The sequence below is a fragment of the Furipterus horrens genome, unplaced genomic scaffold, assembly GCF_987537825.1.
Source record: "Furipterus horrens unplaced genomic scaffold, mFurHor1.1.pri manual_scaffold_5, whole genome shotgun sequence".
Lineage (NCBI taxonomy): Eukaryota > Metazoa > Chordata > Mammalia > Chiroptera > Furipteridae > Furipterus > Furipterus horrens.
Window position 1 is genome coordinate 30,410,606 of NW_028327175.1, and position 25,938 is coordinate 30,436,543.

General features: G+C 45.8%; 1 protein-coding gene across 2 annotated transcripts in view; it reads right to left on the minus strand.

Moving 5' to 3' along the window:
- TENT4A (terminal nucleotidyltransferase 4A) overlaps window positions 1–20,580 on the minus strand; it is a 44,254-nt gene extending 23,674 nt beyond the window's left edge. For both annotated transcript variants that reach the window (XM_090276240.1, XM_090276239.1), the window contains exon 1: window positions 19,839–20,580. In XM_090276240.1, the coding sequence (XP_090132366.1) occupies window positions 19,839–20,557 (719 nt within the window). In that variant the 5' untranslated portion in view covers window positions 20,558–20,580. The remainder of the gene's footprint in view (window positions 1–19,838) is intronic.
- Window positions 20,581–25,938: the final 5,358 nt, after the last annotated feature.

A 25,938-nucleotide genomic window follows, 5' to 3' on the forward strand; every position in this document is an offset into this window, starting at 1 on the left:
ACCATTATTCCATTACTTTTGTTCTTTGTAGCCAAAACTAATCCTCACAGAGTAGACTAAAAACAACAAAGTTAGATTGCCACTTTGTTCTACATTTGAAAATGTTACAGACACAGAGTTTAAAATTTTACCTGAAAATAATCAAACAGAAGAAGAAAGATACCACAAGGACCCTTTAGCTACCACCAACTTGAAGGAGGACTTTCCAGACTCCAATTCAAAAACAGCAATCACAATGCAAAAACTGATAGACTCAAATAATTATAAAGAAATCACATCAGAAAACATGCTGAGTGTAAACAAATTCAAAAGCAAATGACAACTCCACACGGCAAAAATAAAAAGGATCTGACTATGCAGAAAGAACAGTCCTCTCACAAAGTGCATGGGGATCTGGACCCGGCACACTCTACAAGAAGCTGGCAATTCATTCGTCTCTGAGCCCACACAATTCCACTTCTGGAAACCAGTGCTCCAAAACACTGAAACATACATGAGAATCTGTAAGGCATGCTCACTGCAGGACTATTGGTTATAAGGACATTCCCACATGAGGAGACGCTGTCTACTCCTTAAGAAGGAGAATGATGTGTGCGCTGATATGGAACAATCTCACAACAGATTCTCTGTGTAAAGACAAAGGAAAGGCATGGCCCCACTTAGAGAAGAATGTTAGCTGCATATGCACCTGAACACACCAAAGGTCTAAAAGACCACATACCAACAGGAGACCGGGGTGAGCTGGGCAGAAGAACACCCACTTTCTGCTCCAGATACCTTTGTACTGCTTGAGTTGTTTTTACAAGAATGTACTCATCATACACACAAATTTAAAAAGGAAAAGGAAAAAAAGATTGTACTTTCTAGAAGAAAGACAATAAAGGCATACACAAAAGTTCACCCATGAAAATTTTCATTACATCATTACTTATATTTAACATTTTAAAATAACAAAGTGTTAAATACAATACAAAACAAGTCAGCTATCTTTCTACTCACAAGATTACCTGTGACTTTGATAGTCTTTTTGCTATGTGCATTTTCTGATTTTAACAACGAATACAGATTCCTTACTTTTAGAAGAAAAAGAATATCAAGTCAGTCAGGCTTCTAAGCCCTAATGCCCCTTCCCATTCCAGCTCATAAAAAGCAGCGCACTGACAGAGTGTGACCAGTCCACCCGAGTGTGGGTTATGGAGGCCAGGCCCTGGCAATAGCATGAGCAGCAACCCAACAGGCTAGCAGTGCTGCCACAGGGAAAGGAGAGACACAACCCATGCGAATCTAGCAGGACACTGCGGAGAAGACTTCCTGCATGGAGCACTTGGAATGTGGTAACTGAGGACCTCGATTTTTAATTTCCTGATCTAAATAGTCATATGTGGCCAGTGGCTACCATCTGGAATTGCGCAGTTCTGGCTGTTTCTTCCTTAACTCAACCCAAGACAGCTGAGCAATGCTAAACTCAAAAGAAGGCTGACGTGGACAGCCCCACGAGAACACATTTCTTGAGGTTTTCCAAACTGGACAAATGGTCTCCATCTCCTCTCCCAGATCCTCACTCCTTCCTTTCATCCTTGGAGGCACAGAAGCCAAGGAAATAAGAAGTGGCCCCCCCTAGAGAATGCCAGGCCTGACTTGAGCAGCCCTCACCACCTGCACACACCCACCAGAGGAGACCAAGTCAAGTGATAAAACACTTTATAGTAGGTCTAGAGGCCCTCTCTCCAAACTTTCTCTAAAATAAACATTTTAAAATCTTAGGGTTAAATGTGGACAAATAAGAGCAATGTGAGTCAAAATTAAGCATTATAGTTCTTGATATAAACACAATACTGCTACAATTATGAAACTATGGTTTAATAGCTTAACTAGATGTTAGTAACAATGGTGCTAAATTTGGGCACTTTCCAAAGTAACTGATGTAATTATGGAATTGAGCAAAGCACAGACTATTCTTCCATCATCACTAAAATTCTCCTTTTTCTTAATGTAACATGTCATGTATGATTTCAGTTGAGAGCATCAAAACAATTAATGGCTAAGCATCAGATCAGTTTAAAATTAAATGCTTTTCTTTCTTCATGGTACATTTCACAAACGTGCATCTTTTTAGGTCAGCTGATCTATAGGAAGTTGTCTCTATGGAGCTTATATTTCTGACCCACTGAAAACAATTTCAAATAGGTCAACTTTTTGCAAGCAATGGCACTTAATATCCAACAAAATATGGGAACTAGATGTTGACCACAAGGCATCTTGGGGAGGCAGCAAGAGTAACAGCAAGAACCCACTGCGGCATGAGGCCTGCCCTGCCACTCTCCAGCTATGGGGTAATGAACAAACTCCATAAACTGCATGTCCAGACTGCTGTGGGGCTGCAAGAGACAATGGAAGGGGAGCAGAGTGTCCAAATGCTTTGTAGTGGTGGCTTTAGCCTCATCTTAGGTTTTGTTATCAATGTGGACATGCATGGGGGAAAGAAGGATTGCTGTCAGGTGTACAAAGGAGCACTGCAAGCATCGGGATGTGTGAATGCGGCTCACCTCTGATGGCTTGCCTCTGAGAAGAGGAATTCTGAGACTCTGGTGATGACTACTTGCCGTTACAGATCAGGTGCGACTTTGAGATTCATACTGGAAGTATCTCAGATTGACACATCATAATGGAAAAAGGTTTGAATGATTCCTTTTCTGGTTTTCATTTTCAGTGAATTTGTTTTAATCACAAAACTTCTGGAGAACAGACTTCTGAAGCATTGTTTTCTAGGGTACTTTTAAACCAAACATTCTCATCTACAAAGTCTCTCTTATAAGAGTACAGACCCATTCAAAAGGTAATGACCAACTTCTCAATTTTTAGCATATTTCCTAAATTTAACTTCTGCTTTTAGTAGCAAATATAAGATCGGCAATGTTTTAGTATCTATCCTAGGACATACAGTATTTGGTACATGGCTGCAGTAAATATTTATAAAATCCTCCTGAGAGCTGTTTTAAAGAGCACAAGATGGATTACTCTGTTAGAGAACCAAACTACCTAATTTCATAGCTAATGAAGCTACTGATGAAAACAGATGGCCATTTGAGGAGATGGTTTTTGATTTTAGGAGCTCAGCTGACAGGGTTCATGGTTCCCAACAGTGTCTAAATCTGAAAAGGTCTGGCTGGCTCTGAAAGGGTGCAGGGAGAGGAGGCAGGCCTATCCCTCCCTGTTACTGTGACTCTTCCACCAGGGAGACTTGGTATCCAGCCCCAGGCAGAGCTGGCTCCCCACCCCAACCTCCCGCTCCCACCTCTATAATCTGTAGCCAGTTTAAAGGTGACCTCTTTGTACTTGACCAAGGAGGACAACAACATGTGTTCATAATAAAACTGTGGAAACAAAAGGGGCAAAGGAAACACTTCAATCAGTCAGGAATGCTGGTCTGGTCTATTCAGCAAGGGGGAAGTACAGGCATGTTTGCCGGCTCATCTAGACTGTAAATCCCATGGCTGCTTCTGAGCAAAGCTATGGTCAAGAGTTCAGATTTCATTCATCATTTTGTTAAGGAAAGAGAGAAGCCAGATGAATGAATACACCCTCCTCTGGTGTGCTTATAAGAAGTTTTAGCACCTCAACCCACCAAATAGGGCTGTGCTCTGAAGTGTTAACATGTCCAATCTTTCCAACTCACTGAACTCTTAGAACTCTTAGAATTCTACACACTGGTCCCCACAGTACCTGTTCCCACTGTTAATCATGTGTCATCTTGTTAACCAGGTGAGGTAGTTTACGTTTAATATCCTCCATGAACCTGGTCAATTCCAAATGCTTGGAGAAAATCCAGGCTTTTCCATTATGATGTAAAATGCAACAGAAAATACTAGAAACTGTCTTCAACTGTTACTCTTTCCCCTCCCTCCAACATAAAAACTTCAAGTTTTAAAAAACCAATGATTTCTCAGAAATTAGAGCTCCCTCCCCTCAGCTCCACAAAGTTGTCTTTTTTGCAAACCCATGCCTTAGTTAAAATATTTGGAATTACTTACTGAAGTTTTATAGATTTTAAAGCACAATTCGATGCTTCTACAGTGAGAGGGCGGATTCAGAGTCCACTTCACCACATAGTTAGGGTCTGAGTTAGCACCCTCTTCACTAACTAGAAAGAATGGGCTGCTAAGCAAATGAGGGAATGAATGGCTAAATCACTTCTATTGTCAGGGGTAGGCCACCCTCTTTAAAGTACCTGTTTGTTTACTAATACAGTTAATGAGCTAATTATAAATCATTTTTATTTCTTTTTAATCATGTTACAAGACAATATCTGCTCCAATTACTTGGAAAACCTCGCATCAGGCTTTCAAAGATTTTTTAAAAATCTAAGCTCAAAAGTGGAAGGAAATTACTGAAACCGCAAGGTAGAGACCTGTGTTCCCAGAGCGTCCTTGTATGTTCTAGTGTGATGGCTGCCGAGCCAGGGCTCCCATGAGCCCGTTCTCAGTCTGGTCTTCAGCTCTCACCCCTCCTCGCAGACACATACTTGTGCGTCTGTCTTTCTTCAGAGGGGCTTTAAAAAAAGCTGCAAGGGTGTATGGTTTTAAAATGTTAATGGAAGAATGAGGCCCCTGGAAGAAGCTGATGCAGAGAGAGGACCTGAGGGCTCAGCAACAGACAGGAGGAGGGTGCATCTCCAAGGAGAAGCAGGCAGGAGCTGCGCTGGGAGAGCACTGCTGGTGTGTGGCAGTACAAGGCTAACCACAAGGCTGAAAAGGCTAAGACCTACTAGCATTCACAAAACAGGACAGAAGGGCTCTGCAGCTTTGGAATCATCAATGTAGTAACTGAGACCCATGTAATTCAGCCCCCAGCAGAAGTGAGCTTACTCTCCTCTTCCCTTCAAGACCTTCCCTGGAATCCCATTGACTCCTGGTGCAGGGAGATGTCCAAGAGCTTTTCAGAACCTAAAGTGAGAGGAACAGAGGAAATGACACCCTCCCTGGCAGAGCAAACTCAGGCACACTACAAATACCAGGTAAAGGTGTTGGGTCCACTTGGAGACCAGAGAACAACAATCTCTTCCCCTCAGAACAGAAAGCAAGAGCTCAGGTACCTGAAGCATACGATTAAGCCATGGCAGAGTATTTAATTGAGTGCATTTCCTCTGAACCCAGCGCTAGAGAAAATGTGCTGACACATTTCTACAGAGAGAACTTGGGGGGTAGGGGGGGAGGCACCTGAAAGGTTCCCACAGACCAGGAGAAAGCCCACTCTAGCACTTCACAAACGGAGTGAGCAAATGTTGCAGGGTAGTTAACAACTGCTCAGAATCATTACTATGCCATTTTGCATTATAACCCCAAGGACTACCCCATGCCACAAGCACCCATCAGAGCAAACATAGCAGAAGCATCCCACTTGATTAGTATGTCCTCAACCTACCACAAGGCACAAATTACCAAAGGGCCTAAGTCTCCTGACACTGGTATCCCAAGGAACCCACAATGCAATGGAGAGGATTACAGCCAGGCAAGCTGCTGGGGCACAAGGAAAGCACCAAGAAGACACTTGGCTGAACCCTGTGTGCTGGCTGAGGCCACGTGCCACCCAGCCTTGCATGCGATTAACAGCACAATTACAAACCACTGCAGGCCCCCTCTGGGGTGTTCAGAGGGAACTACATGGCTACATCTGAAAATCAGGGTCCCCAAGCCTTGCTTACTACCTCAAGTAGCTGAATCAATTTTGGAATGAAAATAATTCTATTTTCTGTCATCTTCCCCGAGATCCTTAGCTTAGATGGGAAGGTGAGAAAGCAAGATGTAATAAGTCTGATAACATTAATATTCTGAGATGTTATACAATACTATTCACGTTACCAGCATTTTCATTAGAGCCACGCAAACTGTCTTTGAAGCAAATACTATTGTCTCCAATTTACAAACTAAGTATTCATTAGACCGATGGTAACTGGTCCAGGATCACATGGCCAGGACTCAAACCCAGAGTATATAGCTCTCCAAGATGAGTGTTTAGCCACAGAGCTGGAAAGCCACACTTAGGTGACCCGACTACAGAAACATGTGTGAAAGCTCACTGTAGTCCCTTTATGAAGAATAAAAAGTTGTAAATATAATTTTCTAATTGTTTATGAAATAATGTCCATCCATATAGTATTTAAAAATTGTTTATAAAAGCATTTCAATGACAGGAGAAACCACTTATCTAAAATTAGATTTAAACAAACAAAAAAAGATACCTTTGCAACAAATTTAAAGCAGCATTAAAAATAACAACAAAATATGCTCAAATGCTAGCAGGAAAATTATAAGTAGTTACTTTTCTCTATTTTCCAGATCTCTTCAATAAGTGCATTATTGCTTTTATAATCATAACCAAAACAAAGTGTTACCATTTCATCTTTACTAACTAACACTTGTGAAAAACGATCACAATAGAACACCCGGACACAGGACTTAGCAGCAAAGCGAGGCTTTTATTCACGATTTCTGCAGAAACAGGTGCACAACCTGGGGTAGGCACACTGAAGTAAGGAAGATGTTGGTTTTAAAACCCTAACGCAAGGTGCCCTCCTCTGTTCCCCCATTGGCCGGGTACTACAGAGTTACAATCTAGTCCAAATGTGTCTAATTTTTATTGGATATTTTCCCCTTGTTCTCTCTAGCAATAATCTTTTGTCAGACTTCCCTTTTTGTGAGTAAATGAGCTCTTTCTCCTATTTATTGTGCCATGCATAACTGTTTTCCTAAATCTAAAAATAAGCTATTTTATGCTTACTGTCCTTCCCCTCTTCCTTTGTGGTTGCAACATGTCTGGAATGAGGTTTAGCAATTAGTAAGATTTTCTATACTTATGTATAGATAGAGTTAGTTGTTAGTAAGAAAAATACGTTCAAGACACCTTAAAGCTTTTCTCTCACATTGACCTTACCTCTGAAGGTCAAAGGGCAAATATCACAATACTTATCTTAAGATCTTAAGTCTTCTTTAAGAATCTGGAATGTGTGGCTCAGTTAGTTGGAGCATCGTCCCGTAATCAAAAGCTTGCGGATTACAGGTTCAATTCCCGGTCAGGGCACATACCTAGGTTGCAGGTCTGATCCCTGATCTGGGAGTGTATGGGAGACAATCAATCAATGGCTCTCTCTTACATCAATGTTTCTCTCTCCCTTCCTCTCCCTTTCTTCAGCTACTGGTTTAGGAAGCTACCCCTCACAGCAGCATATACCCCTCCCCCCCCAAAAGATACCTCCTGAAGAAGCTGCCCCACAATCCCAGAAAAACCTCCGCAGATGTGGAAGACCGAACCCAGATGAGGTGTGAGTGAGCAAGAGCAGGGGGGTCTCTCCAGTACCCCATCTCTCTGGCCATGCCACACCAGCGACGACAAACAGGCTTTCTACCCTGTGCCAGCTCTCATTAAAGGCAATGCTGCCACAGGGCTGTGCTGAGCATAATTCTGCAGCTGTATTCTGACTTAGTAGAAAAAAACTTAAAATTCATTAGTGATACCATCATCAATATTATTAGCTGAGATTTACCACCTGCTTACTCTGTCCAGGCACTACTTAACACACTTCACCAAGTACGGGCTGATAACCACCATCATCACCCGTTTCCAGACAGCTCAGAAGTTAAACCACCTGCCTGAGCAGCATGTTCGGAGCAGGACATCACCTCTACAGCACCTGTCTCCCTGCTGCTCAAAGCACTCCGTGTAGTCTCCCTGTCTGCTTCCTGCAGAACTCTGAGAGCTCTGAACCCCATCTACCTGCACCTCGTTAAGCTGCTCCTTCCCTGCCAGCTATTTGACGGGCCCTGAGCATTTAACAGCAGCAGCAGATAGACACAGCCTCTCACAAGTACCAGTGCTGATGTCCTGGTAGGAGTCATCTCAAAACCCCTCAGAGCAGGACAGCCCATGCATGGAACACAACTGATGGAGGACTTGACAATCACCTTCCACATCACCAAAGCTGAAAAAGCACCAGGTGAAACCTGAATCATGTCCAGTTCTGTGTGCCTGTGGACATGCACACAGTGGGCATTCCCAAAGGTGGAATCAAACCTGCTTCAGATTTCTCCACAACATTCAAAGCCAGAGGCACCAGGGACTATTAGAAGTTCTGAGGCATAGAAACCTGTCACTCAGGCATATCACACATCGGTCTTCAGGGAATATGGCATCAATTAGCTCCTCTTTAGAAAATTGGCCAATTAACACACAAAACAAAAAGATACTGACAGGTGGAAGAGCTGCAGCTGAAGGGCTGCCCACGCCCCAGGCAACTTGGAGGGTCTCAGTGGGAGGAGCATGGCACCTGGTCAAAGTGAAGCATGGCGCAGGGTCAGAGCCAGAGGAGCACTGCCAGCTGTGTCCAAGGAAGGCGCTGACCCTGCAAGACCCTGCAAAGCTGATATGGCCCACAAAGGCAACAAAGACAGGCCCATGCCTATCAGCCCTGCCAAAGCAAGACACACCCTCAGTGAAGCCCACCAGAACCTGGACCACACAAAACTTTGAGATCTGAAGGAGTCCCCATAAAAGTCCTGGCAGGGAGCATGAAGTCTATGTAAACATAAAACCATGACTAATGAATTGCAAACTCTGGTTTCCTGTGTTGAGGCAGGATGGCAGAGTCATCCAGAACCAAGACTACCTGGGGTCAGATCTGCCAGCTGCTTTACAGCTAAGAGAACTCCCAGGACTCTCAGCTGCTCTCTGCCTCAGTTTCCTCACGTGAAACATGAGAATGTCAATGGTACCTCCCATGTGACACTGTCATGAGGATTTAATGAATGCAGTCAAAGTACTCAGAATAGGGCCTGGCACTACAGTAAGGGCTCAGTAAACAGTAGCAATTATAATTACAGAACAAAATACAAATATTTAACTCATGGTAACAAACAAGATAATGCAAATCAGGAGGTGGGAAGATATTCAAAAGGGCTTAGTCAGGTTGGGCTGCTATACCACAGACTGGCCATCTTAAATAAGAGACATTTATTTCTCACAGTTCTGGAAGCTACAGTCCAAGATCAGCGTACCAATATGGCCAGGTTATGGGGAGGGCCCTCTTCCTAGCTTGCAGACAGCCACGCTCTTATTGTGTCCTCATATGGTGGAAAGAGAACACTACTGAGCTCCCTGGCCTCTCCTTACAAGGGCTCTAAGCCCACGATGAGGCCCCAGCCCTATCACCTCATATGAAGCTAATCACCTCCCTAAAGCACAGCTCCAAATACCATGACATTAAGGTCTGGGGCTTCAACATATGAATTTGGTGGGATACAATTCAGTTCATAGCAAGGGCTAACATCTCTATCCTACATAACAGAAAGCAAGTAAGTCACTATGGTTTCATTACTTTTACTCTAATTTTCTTTTTTTTTTTGTACCTAACCACTTTGGTTTTAATCTTTTTTTTTAACTTAATCTCAACTCTATTTAAAGAGGGTATGAATTGTGATGTAAGTATTTCTTTTGGTTAATCCATGTATCCATTCACAGATGGGCTTAGAGATCTGGAACTTAATGTAATTAAATGTATTCTTCCTATTATACCTCTTTAGACAAGTCCCTCTTTGTTCTACAGGTCCAGTGGTTAAAAAGATGGGCTATAGATCAAATCACCTGGACTCCAATGCCACTTCTGCACATATAAGCAATGTGTGAGCCTGGGCAGGCCGTTTCACCAAGCTTCACTTCATCTTATGCTAGGTGAGAAAACAAGACCTTCTCCCTGTCCAGGGCGGGCTGCAGGAGATATTGCATAGAAAGAAGGTGAGGGTTCAGTAGGGCCAGTGACGATTGTTACTGTGACAGGTACTGAAGACCACTCACTTGATGAGACAGAGGAAAAGCTGAAGCACCCACCAGCTAAGGAAGGCTCTACGCACAATGAACCCTTTTCCCCATCCACAGGCCTTTTATTTCCTCTGGCCTTACTCTAAAATCCACCCTAAAAGACCCTTTGTACTCTTAACAATTTTGCAGGCTTCAGTTCATTCTAAGCCTTACCCTGTGACAGTCCTCACAGGTTCCCATTCTTTGGAATTTGGTCTCAGTTCTTTATTCTTATTCCTATCCTTCATGCTTGTACTGAGGTTTGTACATCAGTTTCCTGTGAGTCTTTGCTAAAGCCACAAACTCTTTAGACAGATTCATCTTCTGCTCTTCTTCCATGAGATAACTTATAACATTACTTTTGAATTTCTTAACTTTTCACAGGCCATACAAGGCTATTCTCTTTTATATTTTTGGCCATCACTTTATAGAGTTGCCCTTCAATCCTTAAAAATCTGTTTGCTTAAATTTAAAGATGCCCATAACAGAAATAGACTTTAGGGCATTGCATCATGGTTCCCACCTTTGCCAATTCACCAGGTTCTTGCTTTTCCCTCTTAACTCAAGTGCACTAATTCCTTCCCTGAGGAGACAGTAATGAAGTGCATGGGCTTTTTTATCAATCAGTACTCCATTACTTCGAGTCCAGTTCTTTTAAATATTTTCTGGTTGCACCTCAAGCAAGACCCTTACACCTACTGAAGCTTAATTTGTCTCTCTTTAAAATGAGCTGTTGTCAAGAAGAATGAGAATGCAGGTTGCACACCAGGGCAGCACCTGACACCAAGGAGGCAGTCGGCAGATGCTCACTGGTCCTGCTTTTGGTCTTTCCATTGTCTTCAGATAAAGCAGCAATTCAGCAAATGCTCCTTTTTTGGTAGAATGTAATTTCTAAGAATAATCCAGATGGTAGGAGTCCTGCTCCCTCTTCCCCAACTTCTCTCCAGGCCAGTTCTGGAATGCCTCTGAAAGCAGGAGGTTCCAACATACTAGAGAGCAGGACTGGTTTCCCGTCCCTGGAATCCCCCTGCAATGCTCCCCATCTTCTTCATTCTGTACTTGACTGTCAGAGTCCTTCCAGGAGGAGCTAGCCACCACCTCCCTCGAATCTGGTCTCTACAGACACATTGAAACCAGGTTTGCAGGTTGCATAACTTGCTAGCTTCCATCCCCTACATCTTGAGGATGTCTTCTTCACTTAACACCGCTTGGAGCTCCCAGAAGTCAGCACTGACTGACATTTCCAAGTGCAGTGCCATGCCAAAGGCTAGCCTTTGGTTTTCTGTCTAAAGACAGGAGTAACATTACCTGTTTCATGAGCCTGCTCTGAGAACTCAGAGGTGACACTCAGGCAGAGACGAGTCCCACAAGAGCTCTGTGTACTGTGAATTGCTGCTGCTGTTGCTGCATAACTGAGGACCAGGTAGACTGTTGGATGATGTCAGTAACCCAGAGTGCAAAAGTGCCAAGACCTATCACCTGCATTCTTGGACTAGGCACTCCAGGCCATAAAAGTTGTGCCAGGTCACACTCTGCTATGAACCTGTTTTTATGCTTCATGTGTTATTGAACAGCAGCCCTTTGTAAGGATTTTCACTAGAAACTCAGAGACAATTCCTAGAGCTTTATAGTGGTGACTTGCTGGTTAGCATAGCTTTTGCTGTTTTTTGAGTTTGAATGTGTTTAGGCAATAGTCACTGAATCAAACACTGTGTTTCGAATAGTCTAAAGTTACTCCAGTTCCGTGCAGTCCAAACATAAGGCTATTTAAATTTAAATTAAATACAATTAAAATCCAGTTCCTCAGTTGCGCTGGTCACATTTCAAGTGCTCAAGGGCTATTGCATTGTACCACACAAAACTAGGACTCTCCCATCTTCACAGACCATCTACAGGACAGAGCTGCTCTAGCTCTAACTTCCCTTTCCTCTTACTTTTGTTTTCTCCATTGTACACCAAATACGTCAGAGCTTCAGAGCTCAGAGAAATAATACCATGTGCATAGAACAAAAAGAAAATTTCTGAATAACTTAAAACAGGTTACATACAGCAACACCCGCATACCTGATAAAATACTTCAAGAGTAGCCTTAAAGCTCTGGGGAGGTAAGGTTCTTATTTATGAACTAGAGAAGACATTATTTGGGCATTGTTTACATTTTTAAAAATAGAAAAGTATATCTTGATTCAAAGGGAGAAAGTATTTCCAAAGCTTCATGTTGGCCTCCAGCTGTGTCCACAGCTTTCTCTGAAGACTCAAACTTCAATCTTTAATAGCTTCTCCAAGAGAAAAGTTTTGGCCTGAGAGTGAAATTTGTCTGTATTTTCAAAAACCAAGCAAAAGGGTTTTTCAGTCCAGCTGGCAAAAGAAACCACCTAATTTTCGGTTTCAATTTCCTCAGAAAAGAGAAGAAAAGGAAAGCAGAAGTTTTTCTAATCCCTCATATGACAAGTCACACAGTGCTTCCAAGTCTCCTCAATTTAACATGTCCTTCGATAAGGATGTCCTACACCCCACTTCACAGGTGGGGAAACTGAGGCTCAGAAGTCAGAACCCAGGATAAAGTCAGTCAAAACCAGACCTGTCAACCAGGAATACAAGAGCATGATGCAGGCTAACCAAGCAAGCTCATGGCTATATGCATGCTTCCCAATGCTGGGAAACAAATACCAGCCAAAGGGTTCAAACCAAAAAAAAAAAAAGGAAATAATCTGATTTTTCATTGCCCTTCAAGCCCTGCATTCTAGTCATTCCTTCAGACCCCCAAGATCCAAGAAACATTATTATAGTCTGAAATCTTTCAAACTTGGAAAGCTACAAACTACCTATACGCATATGTTATCACTTAGGAAGTTAACTGTAATCTTGACTCACAGAAAAGCCTAAGTGACTGTACAGAACAGCTGATTTGGTAATTAAAAAGAGCAGAAACCCAACATAAAAAGTCATGTTGCTGCTAGTCAAACATATTTCCTGCCAATGGGAACTCGGTGCCTCTCCCATCTAGTCCATCGATCAGTGGGAGATGGACAAATCTCTGCATAACGACTCACCTGACCCAGCACCAATTTCATCCCCTGCTGCCACCTCCTCTTTCTCCTCCTACACTACAACAAAAGGAACACACACCTCTAAAGCCATGCATGAACTGGTCACAGGCAAAGTTCTTTAATTTTTCATGTTAGGTATTACTTTTATATTAAGAGGACAATTACAACTAAATGAGGATGTCTTTCAAATACAGGATAATTTTTTGAATGTTTTGTTTTGCATTTGATATTGCAAGGGATAAAACTGCCTTTACCACACTCTTCAGGAAAATGGGCAAATAAAACTGCAATGGATCTAAATATTTTGCATTCAAATAATTTCAGACATAACAATCAAATCTTTAGAAATTCCAATAAAATAAGAACTTGGTTTATTTAAATTATGCAGACTTGCCACTCCTTACTTGCTCATCTAAGCTGGCAGATCCTTTCTTCTTCTTTTTTCATCCATCCATCCACCCAACATCTATTCAGATGTAGCAGCTAACATACTTGGCTCTGAAAATGCAGACTGAGACACTGCTCTTCTTCCCCTGAGGGAATGCAGGGGACCAGTGGTCAGTTTTGTTAAGAGCAGTGGTAAAGCCATAGAAAGGGACCACAGGAGAACCACGTGGGATTCCTCTTTCTCCTTCTTCTGAAGGAAGCACAGGGCACTGAAGTGGGGCTCTGGGCTGCAGAACAACTACTATGGGGTCTTTTTCAAAGATGGACTGGTATGTACTCAGCACCAGATTCCAGAGACAACTTGGGTGAGTTACCAACCAACCCTTTCTCCCAGCAGAGGAATGGCACCTTTCCTAGTCTGGTCAATGCAGACTACCTCACGAACAGGACTTTTCAATTACTGTAATTTTCATGTATTCATTCACATGGCTTTCATGAAAACTTTTCTTAGATGACATATTTTAAGAACTGTCTACATAATAGAGGCATAGGAAAGCACTCATAGCAATGGTCACTCCGGTTGCCCGAGTTCAACGGTGACAACCAAGCCAGAGGACAAAACCAGCAATCTATTAAGAGTCATCCTAATGGGTTGGAGTCAAAAGACAGATGTGCTGGAAAAGAAAGCCACCACCTCCTCGTAGCCTGTTTTACCATGGCGGGGGAGTCTACCTTTAGGAGAATGTCTGCATGTGGCACACAGCCCCAGAAAATTCAATACCTTAATCCCTGGAACCTGTGACTATGATGAGATCATCATCAATCATGTGACATGCCTTTAAGATAGTACCTGGGTGGGCCTGACCCAATTACATGAGCCCTTAAGGCAGAGGGCTTCCTCCAGTTGGCAAAGAGATGGTCAGAGAGATTCAGGGAGCTGTTGCCAATTTGAAGATAGAGAGGCCACAAGCCAAGGAATACCAGAGGCCTAAAGTAGCTGAGAGAGGCCCCCAGCTGGCTGCCAGCAAGGGATCCCAGCCGACAACTGCAAGGAATTGAATTGTGCCAATAACAGGAATGAGCTTGCAAAAGGACCCTGAGCTCCAACTGAGGACACAGCAACCAAAACCTTGAGTCTGACCCAGCCGTCCCCGACTTCTAACCCACAGAAACTGTGAGACAATAAACAAGTGTTTTAAGGCACTGAATTGCCTGTTACACAGCCACAGAAAACTAGTGCAGCATGGAAATCTTAGGGTGAGACATTTAATTTGTAGTGCAAGTCCCAAACTGTCGGGGGAGATGGACCCTGACCATCTCACTTGCGAGGTACATTTGCACTGGGGGTAGGGGTCTGGAGCATCTGTTTCCACGACTGTGACGCCCTCTCTGCCCTCATTCAGGTGCCACACTCACTCAGCAGCCTTTTGAGAGGAAAAATCACTGACAAGCTAACTAGAGCCTTCTAGATAGGCTTCTCTAGAGTCACACTGACCAGTGGCAATTTCTAGGTGATACTGCAGCTTTCACAACCTCCTATGAATCTGGTTAGTGTGACTCGGTCACCCCTCTCCTATTAGCCTGATTCTGGCCGCATCATCAAAATCAAGTTTCTGAATTTGAACATTACAAAGTTTTTTGGTTTTTTTTACTACAGCCCTCTTACTTCACAACTAAAAAGCCAGATCCTAAACTCTAAGGACCTAACAAAGGCACAGAAAGTCCTTCTTTTCTAGGTCTAACTGTTATCTCTCCTCCCATAAACCGCTTATAGGAATCCATTTAAAATGGAGACCAAAATTTCATATTACTGACCTAAAGATCTGAAACTTTAACTTGAAAGTAAATTATAAAAACGTAACTTTTTACTTAAAATATTTACTTACAAAAGCATTGAGTCACAATCATGTGTTATTCCAGGAAGCCAATGCTATGGCAGCAAGACGGGCTCCATTTTACTTCACTCTGACCTCTAGGGCCTAAGCATTAAGGTGGCGATTTTTTGCAGAAATACAGTATTCAAAGCCTCCATTTTCCCAAGGGACGCTCCCCAGCCTGTTGGATATTCCAATCCTCCTTTTCTAGAGCATCTGTCCTACCCTCAACCCTTCTCTTCCTCCTCATCAGCAGCCCCTTCCTCGAGTGTCGGCTGTCCTAACTTCATCCAATCTCCTTTATCAGTGAACAGGCATAACTTTTCTCAATTTTGTCACAGCCAGCCTCTTGCACTAGATTTTCAATTTCACTTTGCAGAAGAAACTGGAGGCAGTGCAATGGGCAGGAATGAGTGATGCTATTATTAGGTAGGGAGGAGTGTTTGCACTCATTTCATAAATGGTAAGTGCAAAGTGTGATCATTCTTGCTTCCCCTTTACAACCTTATACTCTTGGGGTCTCAAGAATGAACAATCAGGAAATAAGGCCCACTTGTGCCCCCACCACCTTCTGAGGCAGATTTCACAATAAGTCCTCCCTGCATTCATGATGTTTACAGGATGGGATTAGAGTTAGAGAAAGAAAACTAGAGTGATGATGACTTCAGTCCGAGGCAGGCCCTGCTGGACTCTCACCTGTGCCCTCCCACTTGGTCCCCCTAAGGATGTGCTGGGGGAGGTCACATTGGCTCTACTTTAGTTAGTGCAAGTCAGGCTGGAGCCACATAGAGAGGAGGGATCTTGGCTGCTCCTCCAGGCTCTGATTCCCTCAGGAGAACAGAGGAACGAGAACACACATGGAATTAGAAAGAATCCATGCCTGGGACCCCGAGCATGTGGCAGACCATGTCCTACGAATGGCATCTATCAGTTTCTCACAAACTTCACAAGAAGAACAGAATTCTTTTTAGGGGAATAAAAACGTTAAAAATTAAACACGGTCAGAATCTGCAGAGAGGATACTACTTATGACTACTGTACACTGCAAGCATGCCTGAGAGGACAACGTTCAAAGGGCCAAGCCTCCAACTGAGGCCTGGTCAGAGTCCAGGACTGAAGGGGTCTGCTAAGGGGCTGGGGGACTTCCCTTGTTTCACTATGCCCTTCCTGGGGCTTTACAGGGCACTGGTAAGGACGCGGCAAAGTATCTGAGGTCCATGCTCCCACCCTCACTTGAGCAGAACTTTTCTTTACCTTTAAATTGATGAGGTGCAAAGTAACAAAGCACTACTGGGTCAGAAGATGAGTGAGCGCTCAGGAGGTGAGAGCATGTGAAAGCGACAGTAACCAGAGGCCCAGATGCACAGGCCCACAAGCCTGCCCACAACTCTATGTCAAAGCCCAGGTAGAGAGCACATCTCACACTGCCCACGTTCTCAAAAAGTGTGAGAGTTCAACCAAAAGATGAAATAAGAACTAGAGCCAATGGCAGCTCCAGAACAAGCATTTCACCTTCACTGCTCCAAAGGTTCTTGTACTAATCCCTATCCTCTCACCTACTTTTTCTTTATCTCACTCAAGGATGAAACCAGAATGGCAAGCCCACAAAGCCAGGTCACCAGGCAAGATTTCCAAGAGCAGAAACCTCCTCTCCAGAAAAGAACTAACAGTGCAGGCTGCTACTACATGGACCACCACGCAAAAGCCCATTTGGGTTCAGTTGATGCTACTCAAACTCCCACCACACCAGGCAACTGCTTATCCTCTCTTGAGGACTACAGACTGTCTTTCCAGAAATGCTTGTCCTAGGACAATGCAGTAAGTCTGAGCAGTGTCTCATCAAGAAGGTCCTTTTCTACTGGCCAGGCCAGGGGCTCTCTTATCTCAGGTCTTTCCCTTTCTAAGGCACAAGTGAAAGTTTTCAGTGGCTTTCCCATCATTCTGGGTAAGCTAGTAGCCAGGAGGAGCAAGTTCCAGACAGAGCTATTTCTTGATATCAAAAGGTTAGTTCCCTTCAGCCCAGGGGCCCCACATTAATGATCATCAGTCACCTTCCTCCTATAATCATAGGCACAGCTCAACCACTACTCTGGTTTACTATTCCTCCTCCCTGTCCCCTCTGAAAGGGCAGTCTAATAGAAGGATGGGGAGTAGCAAACCAAGCAGAGGGCACCTGCCCTTTCATGCGCATGGCAGGCAATCCCAGCAGGCTCTCCTCTAGGCAGAGGTAGCAGGAAATGGATTCACTAAGGCCATACTGGGGGCATTGTACAACACCCCACCCCCACCCCAGGCAAACAAGAAAGGATGGCCAGCAAAAGAGAAAAAAAGAAAAGCATTAACATAAGCATTACTGCAGAAGTCCCTATTAGATGGGTTAAAACAAACAGACCTTCTGGCTGCTTCAGCACCCACCCTTAGCTCTTATACAACATGGCCTCTGAGCTGAGATATAACAGGATGGCAGGGGGTGGCAGGGTGGGATGCTGGCAGAGATGGGGGGCAGACTGGGGCAGGTCCCAGAGCAGCAGTGCTGAGAGTTTAACCAAAGGGCAATGGAAGTGGTGCCATCAGGGTTCCAAGGAGGTGGGACCTGATCAAACCTGCTAGCAGGAGATCACTGCATTGACAGTGATGGGAAAGGCCCAGAGTAGGGCAAGAGTGCATGCAAGACAACCACCTGGGGCTACTTGAGACTCTCCACTAGAGATAACAGCAGTCTGCATAAGGACAAGGAGGATGAGATGCAGAGTGATTAAACAGGACAGTGATGAAACACTGGACACGAGAGTAATGGGCATGAGATGTGCATACCTGGACACAGTGATCACGTGCACTAGGCAGGGGTACTCTCAGAGGAGCGCCAGGTTTTGGGGTCAGGATCATAAGACTGTCTCTCACGCCAACCCCTGCCCCAGATCCTAGCAGAGACCTGACATGTAGTTGGCTCATTAATTAAGAAAAGCAGCAGCAAGGTACATACTGAGGCTTACCAGATAGAAACCTACAGATGAGGCAAGAGCATGCAAAGCCCCAGTGATCTGCACAAGGGCATGATGCTGCCACTGCTAGAAGCTCACAAAGGGAAGAAGTGGGACTCTCAGCTGCCTGGGTCCAAAAATGCTCTACAGTGAAGACCACAGATCTTTCTACTTCCTAGTACTAAGACACAGAGTCAATTCCAGTTACATGGCAGGCTTGGAAACCTGGAAGTCTCCCAAATAACTCTAGGTATAATGTCATACATCAAGAAACTGCTCCCACCACCTCTTCTAAGCAAGTTCTACAAGAAAGAACTGGAAGGAAAGAGGAAGAGGAGACTGGGCTCCTACTTGGGTCTGAAGTGCACACTCAGGCTTCAGGGAATTAAGAAAGTTAATACTTCGAAATGAAACCAGGTGAAACAAGTTGCAGAACATGCAGTTTTAATATGTACCACACATGCTTTAAAGTAGGATCAATCAGTTATCCAACACACTTCCAATGAGAATAAACAGAACTATAAAAAAGAGTTCCTTTAAAAAATAATCCCAATACCTAACAACTGCGCAATAGTAGGATTCTAATGTTTGTGCTAACCCAATACCCTGAGAAGTCCTCTGGTGCCCTTTAAATAAGCACACAATTGTGCAAGGAAAGTTTCTGATGTAAGTCTTAAAATATTGAAATAAAACCTACGTACAAATATTTTATTTCTGGATGCTGAGAAAATCACAGAAAGGCATAGGGACTGGGTAAGTAATATTCGCACCTGAGCAGTCTCACCTGGGACAGCTCCACCCAACCACACTCGTTTTTACCAGCCCTGCCCATCTGTAATCGCACTAAACTGAAGTAGAATTTCTAAGTCCCTCTAGTCTAATGAAGAAACATTTAAAAGAAAGGTAGTTATCTTCCAAAGAGTAAATATGTGCAACAAACGTTTTTATTGGAACACTATTCGTTTAAAAATAAAGCTACATTGATGCTTTTTATGTTAATTTCAGGACAAAATTAAATCATAATAGACAAGCTCCATCCCAAAGAGTCACCTTTAAATCCATTGTTAGGTTAAATTTTATCACTACTTCCCCCTCAAAAAAAAGTCATCTCTTTTTTAACACTTCGCCAAAAAAGAAAAAATGTTACGTGTTTACCTGCACTTTGATTCAAGTTCCTAGCAGTACTGCGCAACTTAACTTACATAAAACGCAACATTTATCTTCACCCCACTTTGACAAAGGGTCCCTAGTATGTCTTGCAGAAGAAAAAAGAGGAAAGTATCCGATACCCCTTTGCAATCTCAAGAGGCAAATAAGGCAAACATCTGCACAAGTCGGTATTTTTTTTTTTTTTTTTTTGGAAATACATGATATTTATTCAAGGGTCATAGGATCTGCAAATATGGTAACACAACTAGGCAATACCAGGAGTCTGAAAACTAATATTTCCAAAAATAAATTAAAACCTTATAGCAGAGTAGAACCTTAGCCTCCAACATCCATCTCTGAAATAAAACGGGAGCCCAGAAGGGGATGTCCGAGCGTCCGCGGCATCCACCTCCGGATTGCGCACCCGCCAGGCCGGGGTCCCAACCTCCCCGCCCCCTCCGGTGCCCTGCCCTGCCGGTCCCTCCTCCGGCCCTATGTTGTTGTCGTCGTCGTCGTCGCCGCCGCCGCCGCCGCCGCCCGCACGCACTCACCCCTGGATGCCTGGGCTGTATTCCCGGCTCTTCCACGGTGTGCCGGGCCGGGGTGCCTGGGATCCGGGGCCGCCCCCTCCGCTCAGCGCGGCCGCGCGGCTGCCTGACAGCAGATAGTTGAGGCCATACGTGCTGGCCTTGTTCTCGCGTTTCCGGCGGCCCGGGTGGAACTGGTGCTGCGACGGGGAGCCGGCGGGCGCGGGGCCGCGTGGCCCGGAATGCCCGTTGGCCGCGCCGGGGGTGCTGGGCGAGCCGTCTGCGAAGTGGAAGAAGGCACCGCCGCGGCCGCCGCCCGCTCGTCCGAGCGAAGCGCTGCTTGAGGACGACGAGGAGCACCCAGGGCTCTCGGTGCCTGACTCGGCGTTGGACGAAGACGAGGACGACGACGACAGCGACGGCGACTTGTGTAGGCGCCGAGCACCCTCTGCTGAAGGCCCGAGCGCCGTGAGCAGCGCTGGGGGCAGCGCGGCGGGGCCAGGCGCGGGCGGCGGGGGCGACGCGGCGGGCAGCACCGGCCCGGCCAGGCCGCCGCCGCCGCCGCCCAGCCCGGCAGCCCCCGCCGCGGCCGCCGTGTCTAGCGCGGGCGAGTTGAGACAGAAGTAGGACGCAAAGCCCGAGCCGCCGCGGCCCACGCCCTGCGAGGTCTCCCAGATCTGCATCCACAGGGCATTGGCCGGCCCCTTCTGCTCCGGCTGGATCCAGGCCACGCGCGGATCCATCCACGCGCCGCCCCGCGGGCCCGCGCGCCCGCCCGCCCCGCCGCGGCCCCGCCCCCGCCGCGCCCCGAGCCCGGCCGCGCCGCGCACGGACCGACGGACGGGCTGCGGGTGGACAGACGGGCGGGCAGACGGACCTGCCCTGCGGTTCCGGCCGGCTCGCGTAGGCGGTTTGCAGGATTCCGGCGCAGCGCAGGTCGGCCCGAGCTGGCCGCGGGTTGTCTCGGGCCTGTCGGGCTCCTTCAGGCGGCGCGGGGCGGGCGCGGGGGTCGCGGCGGCGGCGTTCCACAAGGGCCGCGAAGAGAGGCCATGGGAGTGGGGCGGGCGGCCGGGCCGAGGGGGCGGGCCCAGGCGCCGCGCAGCCCGGGACCCAAGGGACGGTCGCCGCCGTGCGCCGGGCCCTCAGTCACGCTCGCGCCGCTGGCTCCGTGCTCCTGCAGCGGCGGCAGCGGTGGCGGCGAAAAGACACTCTCGGCGGCGACAGGGAGCAGGAGCAGGAGGGGGCGCCGCCGCCTCCGCTCCAATGAGGGGCGGAGAGGAAGCGGGGCGGGGGCGGGGCGGGCGCCGGGGGAGTACGGCCTCCCTTGCGAGGCCGGCACGCCAGCGCGCACGCGCGGCTAATTTCAAACCCTCACTAGACACCGCCGCCTTGGTTACCGCGCCTGCGTACTGTGTGCTCCTCGGTGCGGGTGGGGAGAGCAGTGTCTCGGAAGGTTACGCGACTGGGAGGAGCTGAAGGGTTGGCGGCAGTAGTGGTGTGGACCCTTCTAGCCTAGATTTAGCTGTAGTAAGAGTATCAGGGAGCCCAGTGCGCTTCCTTTGCCCTGATGCGTCCGCCTGTCCCACCTCCTACCGCTGTACGCAGACCGAGACTTGGAGGTGGGAGTGGGGTCCCTTTCAGATGCCCGACACGCTGCGCATGCGCAAAAGCAAGAGGTCTCTGCCGCTGAGTGGAAGTTTCCGTGCAGTCGGGTGGGGACCGCGGACGCAGCCTCGAGCCGTGCCCGCCCGCGTTATGTAAGGGCCAGGCCAGCTTAACCGCGCTGCGCCGGCTGCTCCGGGGAAAAGACAAAAATGCCCCAAGCCCCTTCCTGTCCATCATCAGGGTTCCGTGTGTAGCCGGTCACGTTACAGTCACTCGTGTCCGCTCCGGCACACGTGCTCTCCAGCGTCCTCCCGAAGGAGACTGTCCTACACCTTGCGGCCTGGGCAGCACTGCACCCGAGCAGGACCCGAGGGTGGCCTGGCAGTATCCTCTTCGGGTCACCCTACCGGTTTTATTTGTTTCGGTTTTTTTTCAATGGTTTTGTGTGCGTTAAACGAAATTCAGATTTCCAAGTCAACTCACTGGTGCGATTTCCAGAGCTAAACTTGGCAGTGCTGCCCATCAGAGAAACAGCTAGTGTACTTAGCTGTGGGGCCTCGTGGCTTTGATTATTCAAGCTGGCACAGTGTTGGCAGGACTTAGAGAATCACCCAGCTGTCTGCTGTTTGAGGTCCCGGTGTCCAGAGGATGCTGTGAGCCACGTTTGACAATGATATTGTTTGGAATACAAGGCTAACCACACATTTTGTGAAGTCCAAAGCAAACGCCAGAGTTCATATAAACCTGGACATGCCTTGCAAGCGCAGACAGTGTGACGAAACACCACAGTCCCCACCCGACTCCAGGGCCACAGAGTGACCCCGCCCTTTCTGGTCTGAGCCCAATGATTGCACTCCCTGGCAGGCAACTTCAAGAAACCAGAGCCAGTTCCCTGAAAGTGTTTGCCTTGCTCCCCAGCGCCACAACACGAGCACCATTGCTTTTAAACATAACCTAAGCAAGGTCTTTTTAACAGCGTTATATGTTAAATGCTCTCTTCCCCGTGTACGCCATAGGTGAGTACATACTACTAAGTGCTTGGCACTTCAAACATTGTGCCAACACGAAAGATCGTGTGTTGCATACTGTGGCTTTACAGCAAATGGTGTTAATATTTTAAAAAATATTTTGGTTCATACATTTTTCAATACTTGTATATTATACATGTGGAAATTATGACAAAGATTAGAATATGTGCTTTAAATAAACTACAGAAAATCACACAAAGTTCAGTCATTATTCTAGAACTCTGCTTCTACTGACTCAGGCCAAAATCCTTGCAGCCATACCAGGCTCCTCTCTCTCCATAACCCACACATCCTCTTGGCTCCACCTGCAAGTAACAGCCAAAATCCAAAAGCTACCTACCCCTTTCAGTCCCCCACCTATACCTTCTTTAAGCCACCACTTTTTCTAGCCTATTGTAAAAGAGTGCCTCCTAGCTAGTTTCCCATATTCCATTCTTGCCCATTTTTTTTTTTTGGCATTTTCTCAAAACAGCAGCTTGGGTTATTTTTTTTTTTCAAAAGTGTTACTCTAAAAATTCAGATCTTTTCGCTCTTGTACTCACAACCCTCCAGTGGCTTTCTTTCTTACTCAACTTTACTATGGCCTGCAAGTCTGGTCCTCCCTCTTCCTCCCACCTCCTTTCCCAGCTCTTCCCTTAACCCAGCCTACTCCAGCCACAGCACAGGTAATACACTCCCTCCTCAGAGCCTTTGCACTTACCGTTCCATCCTTGGGGTACTCCTCCCTCAGACATCCACATGGCTCCCTCTCCCGATCTCAGGTCTTGGTGAAGACTTCCAAGTGATTATTTAAACTACAAACCTAACCCTCAACACTCTACTTCCCTTCCTTGCTTTATTTTTCTGTTAGCATTTATCTCCATTAGTTTCCTAGGGGCATGTAACAAAATACCACAAGCTGGGTGGCTTAAAACAACAGAAATTCTCTCATAGTTCTAGAGGCTAAAAGTCTGAAATCAAGTTGTTGGTAGGGCCATGCTGTCTCTAAGGGCTGTAAGGGGGAATCTGTTGTCTCTTAGCTTCTGGTGTTGGGGCAATTCTTGGGACTTTTCGGCTTATAGATGCATCATTCTAATCTCCAATCTCTGCATCCTGTGTCAGTGCATGGAATTCTCAGATCTCTTCTCTTCTTGTTGTAAGGACATCAGTCATATTGGATTAGGGCTCCCTAATAGCCTCATCTTAACTTGACTACATCTGCAAAGACCCTATTTCTAAATGAGGTTACATTTTACTGGTACCCAAGTTTAGTACTTAAACATATCTTTTGGGGGAAGACAACTTAATCCCTCTACACCATCTAATATAAATTTTACTTATCTTTTTTATCATCTGTGCCACCCCTCCCCACTAGAATGTAAGTTCCAAAAAGAAGAATTTTCATTTGTCCTTTTCCTTGCTGTGGGTCACCTCGAGGACTGGGTCCTCAGTGAACACTGGTGGAATGATGAAAGGTCTGCTGACTGACCCAATGGGAAAGAAAGCAGGCACTTGCCTTACCAGCTTCCAAGATCTATTATATGGGTTTTCATTGTTTATTTCTTTTCAACATTTTAAGCTTTTTTGCCTATGGCCTCATGTTCCATCTTTGCTGTTTGCCTGTAGCTAATCTCAGTTTGATTCATTAGCCACCAGTCAACTTCCTGAATTAGATCTGGCATTTTACTCTTTGTATATTTGGTCATAAATCTTTTTATGTAGATTAGAAGCAATATATGTATTTCTTAATGTAAATCAGGAAGCAATACTGAGAGTAAACTGCAGTCCCTGAGACTCTGGGCAGGGGAGGTCTTTCTCATTGCTTACCTAGTTTCACAGATAATCCCAGCATTTTCTGTTTTTGGCCAAAATCCGTCTCTCTCTCTCTCTCTCTCTCTCTCTCTCTCTCTCTCTCTCTCTCTCTCTCTCTCTCTCTCTCTCTCTCTCTCTCTCTCTCTTTCTCTCTCTCTCTCTCTCTCTCTCTCTCATTAGAGGAGGATTAATCGTAGAGATTACATTATGGTCTCAATGGTTTGTTCTCACAGACAAATGGTTTCCAAACTGTGGCCTACCATGGACTACCTGCATCAGAATTAGATATGCTGGTTAGTTAAAACACAGTATCTGGAGCTCACCCAACTTACTGGCCAACACACAACTCCATCCCACATCCCAGTTGTCAGAACTCAGACTCATGGCCCAACCCAATGTGCGGGAGTCTAGCAAATGTAGTGGAGTTGAGAGCTCAGAACAGAAAGGAAATGGGTCTGGCTAACACAGCAATAAAAACTCTGCCACAAAATGTTTTGGAGGTAAAATCATCAGAGCCGTATAATTGATTCCACGTGGAGGAAGGGGAGAATCTGGAGAGCATCCAGGTTTCCACTGAGGAGCTTAGGGCAGGACACCCTGGATGGTCAACACGAGAGCCACTGCCTTAGCAAAGAAGTCAGTAGTCTATTTTAAAAGCACCATAGAACACTTAGCATTTACTGCCTGTTTTACTGTGTGACCTGCATTCCATTTATAGGAGAAATACTTCCGTATATATATTTGAGAGGCTTACTCTGCCTTAGCAGATGGAATTGTGATGAACATGGTTGAAGGTAGGGATCTTATTTAAATTGACGTAATGGAATCATATAAATGAATATACATAAACCTGTGATGTAAAAAGACATTGTAAAACAGGGAAAGTCTCACTTTTCAGTATTTCATTCTTATCTAGTATAGGCCCCTTCACTTCATTATTTCTCCTACACCCTGGTGTTAATCTTCACAGCAAGAAGCACTTAGTGTTTACACACCAGCTCCTCAGCTGGCACTGCCATTCCAGACACCACCTGCAGCTGGAGACATCCCTGGGCTGCTGTACCCCTCTCCCACTGAGGTCATTAACAGTCAGTCTAAACCTTATTGCCATAGCCCAAGGTATTAGTAAACTGTGGCTTTGTACAGGGAAGCAGTTCTAGGTAAACAAATCCTGACTGTCTCACGGAGGTTGCTAAAATTTCCGTCTGTTTTAGGACTTGAATCAGGGCACACAGCCCATTCTAAAACTCAGATCTGTTTCTTTGGTTAAGAACAGAGACTGCAGAGCCAGTTTACTTTGCAATCACTGCTATTTCCTCACTGTGAGGCTTTGGGCAAGCTGATTAACCTCAAAGGCCTCAGTTTCCTTATCTACAGAACGGGGACAATAGTTATAACTTATGCTTAGCACTGAGTGAAGACATGAGGGGCTTAGCAGAGTGATCAGCACACAGTACCAGTACTACAGGTGTGTTTCTGATGTTATTTCTCTGAGATTCTTAATGAAGCTAAAATTCTGTTTGTATCTTTTGTCTCCTACTTATCTCCTCTAATTAAGGGGAAGACACAGTGAGGGTGCTGCTCCCCACTTGCCACTCTTGGTCAGGCTCCAACTTCCATGTTGATGGAATTGACTATCTTATTTCTCCCCAGGTCTAATGAACTGATTAATTTTTCTATTTCTCTAACTGTTCCCTGCT